Source organism: Quercus lobata, chromosome 4, assembly GCF_001633185.2.
Source record: "Quercus lobata isolate SW786 chromosome 4, ValleyOak3.0 Primary Assembly, whole genome shotgun sequence".
Taxonomy (NCBI): Eukaryota; Viridiplantae; Streptophyta; class Magnoliopsida; order Fagales; family Fagaceae; genus Quercus; species Quercus lobata.
This window is the reverse complement of record NC_044907.1, coordinates 93,056,213-93,070,267: the sequence shown is the minus strand read 5'-3', so window position 1 is coordinate 93,070,267 and position 14,055 is coordinate 93,056,213. Positions and strand designations below refer to the sequence as shown.

The 14,055-nt window shown below is 36.7% G+C and overlaps 2 protein-coding genes across 5 annotated transcripts; both read right to left on the bottom strand.

The window, feature by feature from the left end:
* Positions 1-349: 349 nt before the first annotated feature.
* Positions 350-1,424, bottom strand: LOC115986181. Its single transcript, XM_031109037.1, has 2 exons — positions 718-1,424; positions 350-570 (listed from the first exon to the last, which is right to left on the bottom strand). Exons 1-2 carry the CDS (start codon positions 1,289-1,291, stop codon positions 350-352), a joined length of 795 nt encoding a protein of 264 aa, XP_030964897.1. The 5' UTR covers positions 1,292-1,424.
* Positions 1,425-2,148: 724 nt separating this feature from the next.
* On the bottom strand, positions 2,149-13,825 carry LOC115986380 (putative disease resistance protein RGA3). Of its 4 annotated transcripts, XM_031109319.1 has the most exons (12): positions 10,803-13,825; positions 10,340-10,485; positions 9,596-9,788; positions 8,947-9,112; positions 8,743-8,804; positions 8,502-8,613; positions 8,327-8,429; positions 7,476-7,627; positions 6,450-6,665; positions 4,794-6,318; positions 4,362-4,471; positions 4,153-4,260 (listed from the first exon to the last, which is right to left on the bottom strand). In XM_031109319.1, the coding sequence occupies exons 1-2, from the start codon at positions 13,679-13,681 to the stop codon at positions 10,389-10,391; spliced, it is 2,976 nt and encodes a 991-aa protein (XP_030965179.1). In that variant the 5' UTR covers positions 13,682-13,825; the 3' UTR covers positions 4,153-4,260; positions 4,362-4,471; positions 4,794-6,318; positions 6,450-6,665; positions 7,476-7,627; positions 8,327-8,429; positions 8,502-8,613; positions 8,743-8,804; positions 8,947-9,112; positions 9,596-9,788; positions 10,340-10,388. The 4 variants fall into 4 exon arrangements, 1 of the variants encoding a protein (XP_030965179.1); XR_004090707.1 differs by lacking the exons at positions 8,947-9,112; positions 9,596-9,788; positions 10,340-10,485; positions 10,803-13,825 and adding exons at positions 2,149-3,336; positions 3,807-3,982 and having other exon boundaries at positions 4,157-4,260; positions 8,502-8,581; positions 8,708-8,746; XR_004090706.1 differs by lacking the exons at positions 8,743-8,804; positions 8,947-9,112; positions 9,596-9,788; positions 10,340-10,485; positions 10,803-13,825 and adding exons at positions 2,149-3,336; positions 3,807-3,982; positions 8,669-8,742 and having other exon boundaries at positions 4,157-4,260; positions 8,502-8,581.
* Positions 13,826-14,055: the final 230 nt, after the last annotated feature.

Below are 14,055 nucleotides of genomic sequence, written 5' to 3'. Positions count from 1 at the left end.
TACCTCCAATATTGACTTGGGCCTCCTTATTTGCAATCTGACTCTTTCCTATTTCCCTTGCTACTTTTTTCAGCTTACCCGTGGCCTTGGTCTTTTTTGCCCCATCTGAGCCCAAAACTTGGGCCTTGTTTTTTATATCTACCGTTGTTCCACTCTTTGGCGTTACTGGGCTTTTAACTCCAAAAATTTTGGTGCTGGCCTTTTGTGGTAGGCCCACTAAGGGATAGGCCTCCTCGTTACCTTTTAACAAGTCCTTGACCAGATCAGATTTAGTTCCATTTTGCTCATCACGTGTTTCCTTCGCTTGCGCCAGAACATTCTCCACTTTCTCCATATCGTCCCATCCACCCTACAAATTCGGCTCAATGGTGCCTGACATCTCTGCATTCATATTTTCAAGATTCTGACTCCTTGTCCTTGCCTCATTTCCATTGTTCACTATTTGGACGTATGTGTCTTTGTTTTTTGGCTCCATTCTAAACCGTGGTTCTCTAACTTCTTCCTCCATTGATTCATAGCTTCTGCTACTTGTGGGTCTTACTTTTTCAACATTACCTTTGCCCTGACCTCCTGCCCTTATCCATTCACCGTATTGTTGATTGATTGGCTACCCCTCTAAGTTTTGTGTGCAGTGTTTGTCATCGTGTCCAAGTTTCCCACATATGAAGCAGAAAGTGGGAAGTCTCTCATACTTAAAATTGATCCAAAATCTCTCACCTTCTGCATTGGTGATATGGGCTCCTCTTCTTAGTGGTTTATGAATTGGAAGGTTTACCCTTATCCTCATGAATTTGGCTTGGTCTGCTTGCCATGATCGTTTATCAACTTTTATAACCTCACCAAGTTTACATCCTATTTCTTTCCCTACTTCCTCAGACAGAAATTCAAAGGGCAAGCCCCATACCTGGACCCAAAATGGACTGTGAGTGAATGTGATGTTTGCCGTTGTCATTCCTTTCTTCCATCTGCTCAAGAGAAGAAGATTGTTATCAAAGTTCCACAGACCACTTCTCTCCACCCACTCCATTTCATACTTGGAGTTGAACTTGAATTGGAGTATGTTGTTCCCCACCTCAACAATTCTTAACTCAGATCCCATCTTCCACACTGACCTTAATGTATTTTTGAGTGCCCGTTGGTTTTGTTGACGTTTAGACAACAATCGTCCAAACAGGCTGAGGTGACATTCCTCAAGAAGCTCCTGCCGATTTGCCACAGTAATTAGGATGTCTTCTTCTTCTTCCTTTGTTAGCTGTAGTTTTTGAAGTCCTTCCGTAACTGCTTGATCCATATTTGCATATAGGGGATTTTGGGAGTTTTTTCTAGAAGTTTTTCTTTCACCACGGCTATGAGTGTGCCGAGAAAAGTCCCTAGAATGGAATCCAAGGAAGGGAGAGATCTCTTACAGCAGAGAGAGAGAAAAGACTCCTACAGGGGAGAGTTTCCAAAGAAATATTGACTCTAGAAATGTAACCTTTCAAATGTTTCAGTTTAATCTTTTAATTTTTTAAATTAGAGTAACAAAGGTCCCTCGAAAAGTATGATGCGAGTATGTGACAAATAAAACACTAGAATCATGCACAAATATAGAAGTGAAGCCCAAGTGGCAGTTGATGATGGCACTTATGTCTTCCTTTTTTAACTCAATGCAAATGTTAAAAAGGTTTCTAATGGGTTACAATAGTGTGTCTGTATATATATATAGGTTTCTAATGCCATGTTTACTTAGCTTGGTTTGGTTTCCAATAAGCCCTTGCAAACTTGAATCTTCTAGTTTCATGTTGCCATTCTAAGAGAGATCAAGTGAAAACACTTTCGATAGATAAGAAATATGGAACTTCACCAGTTAAGTTGCATGTTGTGAGACTGAGATGCGTTGTGTTCGCAAACCAACCAAACTTAGGACACAATTTAGAGCCACTTAAGTCATTGTAAGAAAGGTTGAGTGTCTTGAGATGTTGAAGTAAAAAAAGGCTGCTATTGGAATGGATGGTACCTTGAAGTTGGCTGCAACTAACGTCGATGCCAATGACATTAAATTTTGTAGAAATACAATGGATCTTAGGAATGAAAATGATGCATATGAAAACTACTGTGAGAAAGGCATAAAAAATGTAAATAAAGTGTACAATCCCTAATTGGATTTTCCTTTATATATTTTGATTGTGTTACTTTACTACTTCAGTCCTTTGCGTTTGTACAATACAATTGTGCAATACTAATGTTTAGGTACCCAGAGACAAGTTCTGCAGGCAATACAGTTGTTTTATTAACATTAAATAAGGGAAACAAGAGGATAGTCTACCCTACCGAAAATTATATATTGTACCCGGCATATATGCCGGGTCTCTCACACATAGGCGGCCCACACAGTGTGTGGGACCCGCCAGTTTGTGAGTGACCCAGCATATATGCCAGGTACACCATATACCAGCTCCTACCTTGCAAGCAGAGACAAGTTCTGTAGGCAAATTATCGCTATTGAAACAAGAAGACGTTGGTGTATAGCAAGCTTTGCTGCTGTATGAGCCACAAAGTTGCATACCCGCTTAACCCAACAAAAACTAAAACAAAGACAGGACTCGGAGATACTAATAATATTACAAATGATGTTACTTATGGACCTATCAGATGGGAGGTCTCTAGAAATTAGGGGCTCAAAACAAACTTTAGAGTCAACCTAAAAAATGACAAAGCTCCATAGCTTGCTAGCAACAATTTTGAACAGCCCATAAGAGCGTAACAGCTTCAGCTTGGAGAGGGGAGCACTTCCATGCAATTTAGTTCCAACCTTCATAACCTTACCATTAGAGTCTCTAGCTACGATAGCTATGGCGATGACTGAGTCCAAGACTGCTGCAGCAATATTGATCTTGATCGCTCGAGGAGGTTCCCAGGACAAGTGGGATAAGCTTGTTACTTTACTGTTCTCAACAGACATTAAGGACTGAAACTCCATAGATTAGGCTTGAATATGCTTGCTTGCCATCAGAATATCGACAGAACCTCTATTATGCACTTTCTGATTTCTCAAGCTCCAAATCTCTTGCTCAGGTACCCAGGTGATGAGCATAAAAGAAGTGGCTGAACAATCTGCAAGCTGGCTAGCTTCAAAGTCGATGATGGGAGGCGTAAACTACCATGATCCTTTGTCACAATGCACATCCATACAAGAGTAGTTTTGTTATACTTGCAAAGCTTGAAGGATAGGCAGATTGACTAACATAATCATTTCAACTGATTGATGCTCTAGAAAGGCAGACTATACGGCTATACGGCTTCACAACTTCTGACCATTAAATAGCTCAATATATACATATGCATATCTGCCAATTTCTTCGGGGGAGATAAAACAAAAGAAAAGAAAAGGCTTAGTCAAGGCTGGATCATAAACTAGAAAAGTTCAAGTTAATTACCCAAGAATTAAGAGGACTAAAGCTATAATCCAATAACAGGTATTGATAACACTTGAGCCTAGATTTCTGCGTTATTTCATATCTTGGAGGAATTTTTTGCGGGTTACATTTCCAAATTGAGGACAGATTAAAAGAATGAAGGGGAAATCCAGACAGGAATCCTTCAATATGAGCTGAATTGTCCACACAAGGTAGAAATCCAAGGGGCAAATTTATGGCTATAATGAGCACAAGAGTTAAAAGTGCCGCAAAATGAATATTTAGAAGTCAAGACCTATTCTTGCAAATTAATAGTATATAAGTATAGGTTAATCCGATATAACTTTAGCTTTGAGTCTCAGACTGTCACTTTACTAGCAAAAGACATAAAGAGCAAAAAGAAAATGTTACCTTATTTGCATAAATTGTCCAATTAGTGAGAAGCTCAGAAACCATGGCTCCCAATAGGCCAAAAGTGCATCAGATGCTTCTAGAGCTTTTAGGAGAATCACCACGGGATGATGAACAAAGCATTCATATACCACTGGCTGATTGAACATTATTAACACTTCAGCACTTTCTTTCACCTGCAATATTATCTTAGGTGATTAGTGATCAAAAAATTAAAATATAACAAAAGCATGCACTAGTACAAACAAATTTTGCTGTAACATTTGAAACCACTGCCTGTCCCTATAATGATAAAACTGATAACTAGTTACTGATGATCAAACATGCAAAGATTGGAAAGAAGTACTTACAGGTATGAATAATGCCAACTGCAAAGCCAAGCCTTAAAGTTATAATTAGTTACTACACAAATACTCCTCTTCAAGTTCTTCCTCTACTAACTTTCAATGGTGATCTGCTCACAATTGTCAGGCATGACAAACAACACATTTAGCACCGAAGCAAGAGATTACGTCCTAACATCCATACCTTGATTTTAGAGATATACAGACTCACATCATGGAGTAGGTTATTTCCAAATTCTCCACCAGATCCTTCAAGGTAAAAGGGTGACTTGGGAATCAAGCACAAGTCCTCATCAAAATTAGCATACAATGCTATAAATCCTGCATGAATTTAATTCAGCCACAAAAATTAGGTGAAGCTAATTTCACTTCTCTTGATAAATTGGCTGATTTGATTGGGAAAAATTAATGGAAGAGAAATGAGTTGGAAAGACATAAGACCATTAATGAGAATACTAATTGACTAGGTTCTTAGCTGCCATATGGCTGTGCACCACGTAGCACCCTAGATTGACCAATGATGGTCATTTAAGGTTTTCTGACATTTGTTCAGATATAACTTATAAGTATACAAGGCCATAGAGAATAGTGGAAGAAGTTACAACTAGAGAATTTAAATGTTAAAGAACAAACTTTATGGTACCATTAATAGCCAATGGGGTTTTTGATTTTCTGCTTCATCCTTGGCCAATACATCTTTTCTCAACCTTTTAGGACTAGGTTCAAATAGTATGCTTGCTGCTCAATAGTAGGCTGGCTTGTAATGGGCAAATCACCAAAACCTTCCCTACGAGTTCAATATCCTCCCTAGTCAAAAACACCAATATATCATCCGCATGCAGTGTTAAAGATTTTATAAACTAGCAAGGTGTTAAGTATTCTAGAATTTGAGTACTAGCAAGTTCTTGTTCCAGGTGAAACAGACAATTCCATGTTAATTTTAGCAGTGTATCTTGTTAGACTTTGTTTCATAAAGTTGCAAAAGATTCATGACCTTTTCTATATTGTTGGTTTCACTTGTACTTAACTCTATACTAATGGTTCTATTCTGATGTCAACTCTTACTTTTTATTAGAAGATTTACTGCATTAGTTAAGCCTGTGGTGTGTAGATTCTGAATGGGCTACAAAATGTGTATTATTCCCTATTCAGTAATCAGATTGAAAATCTTTAGGATAATAAGGTTTCTAGAGCATAGAAGCAATAGGCTGTACAAATCTAAAAAGAGACCATTAACACATGTTCAGGGTTTGCCTAAATGAAGCACCTATAGACTGTAAGAATTTGACAGAGGTTGACACATGTTCAGGGTGTGCCTATATACAGTTGTAGATCAATGTCACTCCTTGTGTTGCATTAAATTTTGTAGAAATACAATGGTTCTTTGGAATGAAAATGATGCATGTGAAAAATACTTTGAGATTGGAATAAAATATTTAAATAAAATGTACAATCCTTAATTGGATTTTCCTTTATATATTTTGATGTGTTGTTTTACTACTTCATTCCTAAGTGTTTGTACAATGCAGTTGTGCAATACTAATGTTTAGGGACACCGGCCATTAGCATAAAAGAAATGGCTACAAAATCTACAAGCTGGACAGCTTCAAAAAGCTGACAATGGGAGGTGTAAACCGTCAAGATCCTTTGTCACAGTAAGCATCCATACAAGAGTAGCTTTGTTTTACTTGCAAAGCTTGAAGAATAGGCAAATAGATTGACATAATCATTCAGCTGATTGATGCTCTAGAAAGGCAGACTATACAACTATACAGCTTCTGACCATTAAATAGCTCAATATATCCATATGCACATCTATCAATTTCTTCGGCGTAGATAAAACAAAAGAATAAGCTTAGTCAAGGCTGGGTCACATTTCCATGGTAGATACTTAAACTAGAAGTTGAGAATGCAGAGAATGTTCAAGTTAATTACCCAAGAATTAAGAGGACTAAAGCACTAATGCTATAAAAGGTATTGATAACACTTGTGCCTGGATTTCTACTTTATTTCATATCTTGGAGGAATTTATTTGTGCCTTACATATCCAAGCCAAGGGGAAATCTAGATTGGAATCCTTCAATATGAGCTGAATTGTCCACATGAGGTAGAAATCCGAGGGGCAAATTTATGGTTATAATGAGCATGAGAGTTACAAGTGCTGCACACTACATATATAGGAATCAAGACCTTTTCTCACAAATTAAGAGTACATAAGTTTAGGTTAATCTGATAAAACCTAGTCTCAGACTGCCACTGTTACTAGCCAAAGACATAAAGAGCAAAAAGAGAATGTTACCTTATTTGCATAGATTGTCCAATTAGTAAGCTTAGAAACCATGGCTCCCAATAGTACAAAAAGTGCACCAGATGCGCCAATAAATATTTTAATTTCACATGTCATCATATAGCTCAATACCTCTAGAGCTGTTAGGAGAATCACCAAGGAATGATGAATAAAAGCATTCATAGACCATTGGCTGATTGAACATTATTAACACAACACTTCTTTCACCTGCAATATTAACTTGGGTGATTAATGATCTAAAAATTGAAATTTAACAAAAGCATGCACTTGTAAAAATAAATGTTTCCGTCACATCTGAAACCATAACCAGTCCCTATAATGATAAACCTTGCAACCAATCATTGATGATCAAACGTGAAAAGATTAGAAACAAGTACTTATAGGTATGCATAATGCCAATTACAAAGCCGGGCCTTAAAGTTGAATTAGTTACCACACAAATAATCCTCTTCAAGTTCTTCCTCTACTAACTTTCAAAGGTGATCTACTCACAATTGCCAGGCTTGACAAACAACACATTTAACACTGAAGCAAGAGAATACACCCTAGAATCCATATCTTAATTTATGAGATATACAGTCTCACATCCTCAAGTAGCTTATTTCCAAATTCTCAACCATCTCCTTCAAGGTAAAAGGGTGACTCGCGAATCAAACACAAGTCCTTATCACAATTAGCATACAATGCTATAAATCTTGATTTAGGTGAAGATAATATAACTTCTCTTTATAAATTGGCTGAATTAATTAAGACTTATTAATAGAAGAGAAATGTGTTGGAAAGATATAAGACCATTAATGAGAATATTAATTGACTATGTTTTGAACTACCAGATGGCTGTGCCCCATGTAGCACCTTGGATGACCAATGGTGGTCATTTACGGAGTCCTGACATTTGTTCAGATATAACTTATAAGTATACAAGGCCATAGAGAGCAATGAAAGATGCTACAACTAAAGATTTAATATTAAAGAACTAACTTTATAGTACCATTAATAGCCAATTAGGTTTCTTACTTTCTACTTCATCCTTGGCCAACACATCTTTTTTCAACCTTTTTGGACTAGGTTCAAACAGTCTGCTTGCTTCTCAATGGGGTAGGCTGGCTTGTATTGGGCAAATCACCAACCCAGAAAAATCCTACTCGCATACTCCATCAAAACCTTTCCTACAAATCCCGCATCTTCACTAGTAAAAAATTTATCATCCCCATGTAGTGCTAAAGATATTATAAACTAGCAGGGCATTAAGTGTTATAGAATTTGAGTACTAGCAAGGTGTTATAGAAAATCTCAAGAGTTCATTGCAGTTAGGCACAAACAAACAGTGATAGGATTATTTTGCTGAAGAGATTTGGGATGTTCACTTTGTTCACTCATATGTGAAAATAAGCACTTTGTTTTTCCGAAAATCTGATAAAACCTTAGCTTTGAGTCCCAGACTGTCACTGTTACTGGGCAATAAAGAGCAAGACAAAAATGCTACCTTCTTTGCACAGATTGTCCAATTAGTGAAAACATTAGAAACCATGGCTCCCAATAGTACAAAAAGTGCACCAGAATGCACTGACTGATATTGTAATTTCACATGTCATCATATAGCTAAAAACCTCCAGAGCTATTAGGAGAATCACCGAGGGATGATGAACAAAAAAGCATTCATATACTGCTGGCTGATTGAACATTATTAACACTCTAGCACTTCTTTTACCTCAAATATTATCAAAAAATTGAAATTTAACAAAAGCATGCACTTGTAAAAACAAAATTTTCTGTTACATTTGAAACCACAACCTGTCCCTATAATGATAAACCTGATAAACAATCATTGATGATCAAACATGAAAAGATCAGAAATTAGTACTTACAGGTATGCATAATGCCAACTGCAAAGCCGAGCCTTATAGTTGAGTTAGTTACTACACAAATACTGCTCTTCAAGTTCTTCCTCTACTAACTTTTAAAGGTGATCTGCTCACAATTTTCGGGCATGACAAACAACACATTTAGCACCGAAGCAAGAGAATACACTAACGTCCATACCTTGATTTTTGAGATATACAGACTCACATCCTGCAATAGCTTATTTCCAAGTCCTCCACCAGCTCCTTCAAGCACAAGTCCTAATCAAAAGTAGCATAAAATGCTATAAATCCTGCATGAATTTAATTTAGCCACAAGATTTAGGTAAAGCTAATTTAAGTTCTCACATATTAATGGAAGAGAAATGTGTCAGAAAGATGTAAGACCATTAATGAGAATTTTAATTGACTAGGTTCTTAACTGCCAGATGGTTGTGCCCCATGTAGCACCCTGGACTGACGAATGATGGCCAAGTAAGGATTCCTGACATTTGTTCAACATAACTTATAAGTATACAAGGCCAAAGAAAATTGTGGAGTAACTTATAAGCATACAAGGCCAAAGAGAACTGTGGAAGAAGTTACAACTGAAAGATTTAAATACCAAAGAACAAACTTTATAGTACCATTAATAGCCAAAGAGGTTTCTGACTTTCTGCTTCATCCTTGGCCAACACATCTTTTCTTAACCTTTTTGGACTAGGTTCAAACAGTCTACTTGCTGCTCAATACAGGGCTGGCTTGTAATGGGCAAATCCCACTCCCATACTCCATCAAAACCTTCCTTACAAACTAGCAGGGCATTAAGTGTTACAGAATTTGAGTACTAGCCAGGTGTTATAGACAATCTCATAAGTTCATTGCAGTTAGGCACAAAGAAACTGTGATAGGATGGTTTTATTGAATAGATTTGGGATAATCATTCTGTTCATTAATATGTGAAAAAAAGCACTTAGTTTTACCAACAAAATCACAAAAATAAGAGACTAATTCAAAAAGAATCAACACCTATACAGCATTTTCATTAAAAAATTGAATTGACAACTATTAAGTTTGAAAAATTCATCGTGTCTAAATGGGTTTAAGATTCAATCACTATATATTTTTTAACTGCAACAGAAATAGGATTTTAGGGACTTGAATGTTGTCATTAAGATATGAAGATCATCTTTATACCAAGCTCTTCCACCATTTAATTTCACTTCACGGCCATGATCAAGTAATATGCTGGGTGTGATGAAAACATGGACTTGAAATTAGGATCAGATCTAATACCTGAAGAGTGTGGCAATGGAGATGGTAGGAGGGAGGGTTTATTTGTTTTTCGGAAGAAAGAGTGAAGAAATGAAGTAAAAGAGCGAGAGCCAAAGCCACCCTCAGACATCCACAAAAGAGACTTTTAAAGTCCTCTTCTCTCTCGCGGTGATTACTCAAAAAACCAAGGCCCTCAATTTCTGTCATCCACCAGCTACATGCCCAAAAGAACAGCATAGTGAGTTATGTCAGATTAGTCCAAATACCCAAAATCAATGAAATCCGCAAGATCCATATTGATATATCATATTAAGACAAAAATGAATAAGAAGAATCAATTATAGGCATAACACTAACTGGTAACTAGTTAATATGGAATTACATGCCCAAAATCAAAACACTCTTATTTATAACGAGTAACATATTAGACCAAAAAGGGTCCTGACCAAAATTAAAAAAAAAAAAAAACAGTTTATGAATACCTAGAAAGAAGAAAATGTATTTTAGATTTGCAAATAGTGGGCATAGGAAATAGAATGTTTGGTGGGAGTGTGTATGTGATTTACAACAAAGGCTTGATATCCTTCTTCTCTCTCACCAGCATTCATTCAAACAAATTTTACTTGTGGCTAAAGCATGATCACAAACGCGCACACAAAAATTCAATAAAAACAATCAATAAACAGTTACTATAGTTTTAATGACCACATCATTATTATTTTTCTTTTTTCTTTTTTGCTAAACGACTATATAATTATTACTTACCACCTTTGTGGTCTTCAAAAATCTTGTCCACTTCAATACCTAGCCCTTATTATCTGTCTACTTCACAGATCTCTGGACCCTCATCACTGTCTACTTCCACCTCAAACTCAGACTCATCAGATGGGCCACCCCCAAAATACAAGCATCTGAGTAACGAGTTTTGTTAGATTTAGTTTAAAATACAGAAAATCAACAAAACCCACAACGAAACTATATAATATTAAACCAAAAAATGAACAAGAAATATAAAATTTAATCAAAACCCATATATTTATATATTAAATTGATATATTTAATAAATAAATAAATGCATGCGTAGAAGTTGGCATTGAGTGGAGGAGAGTTGGAGTAAAATAAACTTCCGGACTGTTTTCACAATCCAATCCATATATTTATATTTAATTGATATATTTGGAATGAAAAAATAAAATAAAGGGCAGAAGAAGAAAGGAAGCAGAGTTACCTTTGATAATCATCGGGTTTACCGTCTATTTGCAAATACTTCCTACCCAATCTGATGTTAGAGATGTGAGAAATCTTGGGCCAGTTCTCTCCGGTCCCTCTACGGTAACGTTCTTCGAGAAGCGGTGAACCAACAATTTCCAATTCCTTCAATGATGAAGCAGTAAACAAGTCGTCTGGCAGAGACTTTAGTTTTTCGCAGCCCAAAATTTTGAAGGACTGAAGACGTGGCATTATTATCGGATTTGTAACAATCCATTCTTCCCAGTTGGACAAGACGTCAAATTTGAGAGATTTCAGGTTTGGGAATATGTCTTTCTTTTCTTTGGAATCTTCTATTCCCAGAAATTCATCTCCCACCTTCTTCACTTCCCAAAGCCTCTCTATCGCTAATACTTCAAGGAATGGCAACTGCCCCAAAGAAGGCAAATGCTCTAAAAATAGGCAGCTATGAAGTTCAAGCTTTTTCAGTGTCGTCCATGACATCATCCAATTAGGATAAATTGTGTTGCCCATGTAGCCCATAATTTTTAAATATTGCAAGTATGGTGGTGGCTCTAAGGCACTCAATACTTTTACGTCATTCTCCACCCTAGGCTTAATATATTCGGGATACCATATTAGCACCAATCCACGGAGATGTATTTTATCTTTGAATTGTGCATTCTGAGCCTCATCTACATTTTCCACATTTTTCATCCCATTTATTGTAAGAGTCCCCCGAAGCTCATTCAAATTTTTTAACTCTCCAAGTTTACATCCTTCACTATCATCCTTATCACCTATGTTGAATATACTTAATGTTCTAAGACCAGTTAATTTCCCAATCCCTTTTGGAAATACCACATCGTACATATGAACACCATGAAATATAAGATGTCTTAAGTTAATTAGTTTACCCATCCCCTGTGGTAATTTCTTGAAAGACTTATCAACCCAGATATTCAAAGTTTGTAAATTACATAGATTGCAAAAGGTTTCGGGCAATTCTCCTATTTCAACATTCTCAGATATATGAAGATACCTTAAATGCATCAAATCTTCCACCGCATTTGGAAGTCTCTCAATTGGATGATCCAAAATTAATGTTCTTAAACATTTAAAACTATGGATTGAGTTCAACAAGAGCATCTCAAACTTATAATACTTATAATACCTCTCATGCGAAAGAAGAAAGAGAGTGCGTAGATTTTTTGCACCATATATGGATTTAAGAAATTGCATTTCTTTTGAAATTTTTAAATGTAGATGACGAGCACTTTGAAAATCTATCTCCTTATTACCATCGGTTTCGAAGGTTTCATTTTTTGTCATTAATCGAGCAAAGTCATGCACTATATCATGCATTTTGCAACCTATTATCTTGCCATCACTATCTTCATCTTTCTTGAAATCTTGGAAGAAAGAGCGCATGGCCAACTTTTCAAAGTATGCTTCCGCTATGACTTCCATCTCCTTATTTGTCTTTGACTCAACATATCCTTGTGCCATCCAGTGGAGGACCAATTGATCTCTATGAAAGAAATAATCTTTTGCAAAGACAGAACAATATAAGAAACAACGTCTCATTGCTGAGGGTAGTTCATAATAACTCAAAAGCAATGGTGCCAAAGTGCTTTTTTCAATATTATCAATATCTTCCAATTCCCAAAAATTGCTATACAAAATCTCATTCCATTGATCTATACTTCTGTTGTTCTGCATGAGGCTACCTAGAAGCTTTGCAGCGAGCGGTAAGCCTTTACACTTAGTTGCTAGTTTTCTACCAGGTTCTTCGAGATACCCAAGTCCCTCCTCATTAGAAAACGCTAGTTTACTAAAAATCAACCAACAGTCTTTACTAGACAATACGTCCAAATTTATAATGAGGTCACTCCCTGTACTCTTCGCAACTATTTGTTTACGTGTGGTTACTAGAATTCTACTACCATGAACACCATTTTTTAGAGCACGTTTGAACGGCTCCCATTTTTGGGAGTCTTCAAACCACACATCATCTAAGACAAGAAAATACTTCTTCTCCTTAATCAAATCATGAATTTTAAGCAAGAGATCTTCCAAATCACTATCATTGAGGGGTCCATGTTCATGGCTAGGGTCAATCTTATTAATGATTGCTTTGGCAACCTTGCACTGATCAAAAGGATCAGAAACACAAATCCACATTCTTTTTTGAAAATGGGCTTGCACATCAAGATGATTGAAGGCTAATAGGGCAAGAGTTGTTTTTCCAATACCGCCCATACCCACTAAGGAGATGACACGATAAGAATTTGTTTCTTCTAGACTACCCACACCTAACAGGTTCCTTAGTGGATCATCCCTATAGATATCACGGCCTATTATTTCGGACACATCCCCAAAGGACGTAGTTGTTGGTCGCTCAACTACATCAGGTTGCCTATTACAGTCAATCCCACAGGTTGCTTTGTCTTTGACAATCATATCTAACTTTTCATTCAGTTTTCTAATCATGTGACCAACATCATGACGCAGAGGAAGGTCAAAACAACATGAAAACAACATGAGGAAGAAGGAGCATACCTTCTTCTTGACAACAGCGAGAGAGTTAGTATCAGCTGGTTTTCCTTCTTCTTTCTCAATCTTTGCTCTGACCCTTGCAGTGTTCCAAGCGTCCAAGATGTCATCCATCTCATAGTACTGATTTTGGATCTTCTCTAACCAAAGCTTCTCAGTACGCTGCTTCACAGCATGTCTTTCCTCAGCATTTTCCAGCATTGCCTTGATGAATCCGAGCCTCCCTTGAAGCTTTTGGACTTCGTCATCAACGCCAACTAGCAAGTTGATCTCTTGCTTCGTAACCTCTAAAACGATTGGACCCACCAGCTTGAAGAGTTCAATGAGCAGTTCATCAGCCATAGCTTATGGAGAATGAAAGTAAAGTTGGATTGAACAACACAAGAAAGAAACAGAAAAAGTGTTTAGCAAGTGCGCTTGTGAATGTTCCCGGTTTCTTTTGTAGTAGTTTTGGACAGGAGTGGCAAAGATATGATTTGACGCGCACATTGCTTTACGAATTTTCTAAGCAAAGTGGGGTCACGCGGTAACGTTGATTACATAAATCACGGACCTTTCGCGTGGCCCAAGAAACAAAAGTAATCTTGTTGAATTTATACTAAAATCAAAATTAAATGGGAAATTAAAATTTACATTTTATATCTTTATGAGGTTTTTTTTTTTTCTTTTTTTCCTTCTCTTTTGCCACATTAAGAATAACGTTTAATAAACCGTGT

Coding starts and splice junctions, on each gene's coding strand:
- LOC115986181 (XM_031109037.1), bottom strand. CDS start 1,291: ATGGATCAAGCAGTTACGGAAGGACTTCAAAAACTACAGCTAACAAAG. Junction 571..717: donor CCATATCACCAATGCAGAAG/GTGAGAGATTTT, acceptor GGATAAGGGCAG/GAGGTCAGGGCAAAGGTAAT.
- LOC115986380 (XM_031109319.1), bottom strand. CDS start 13,681: ATGGCTGATGAACTGCTCATTGAACTCTTCAAGCTGGTGGGTCCAATC. Junction 10,486..10,802: donor AAACCCGATGATTATCAAAG/GTAACTCTGCTT, acceptor CTCGTTACTCAG/ATGCTTGTATTTTGGGGGTG.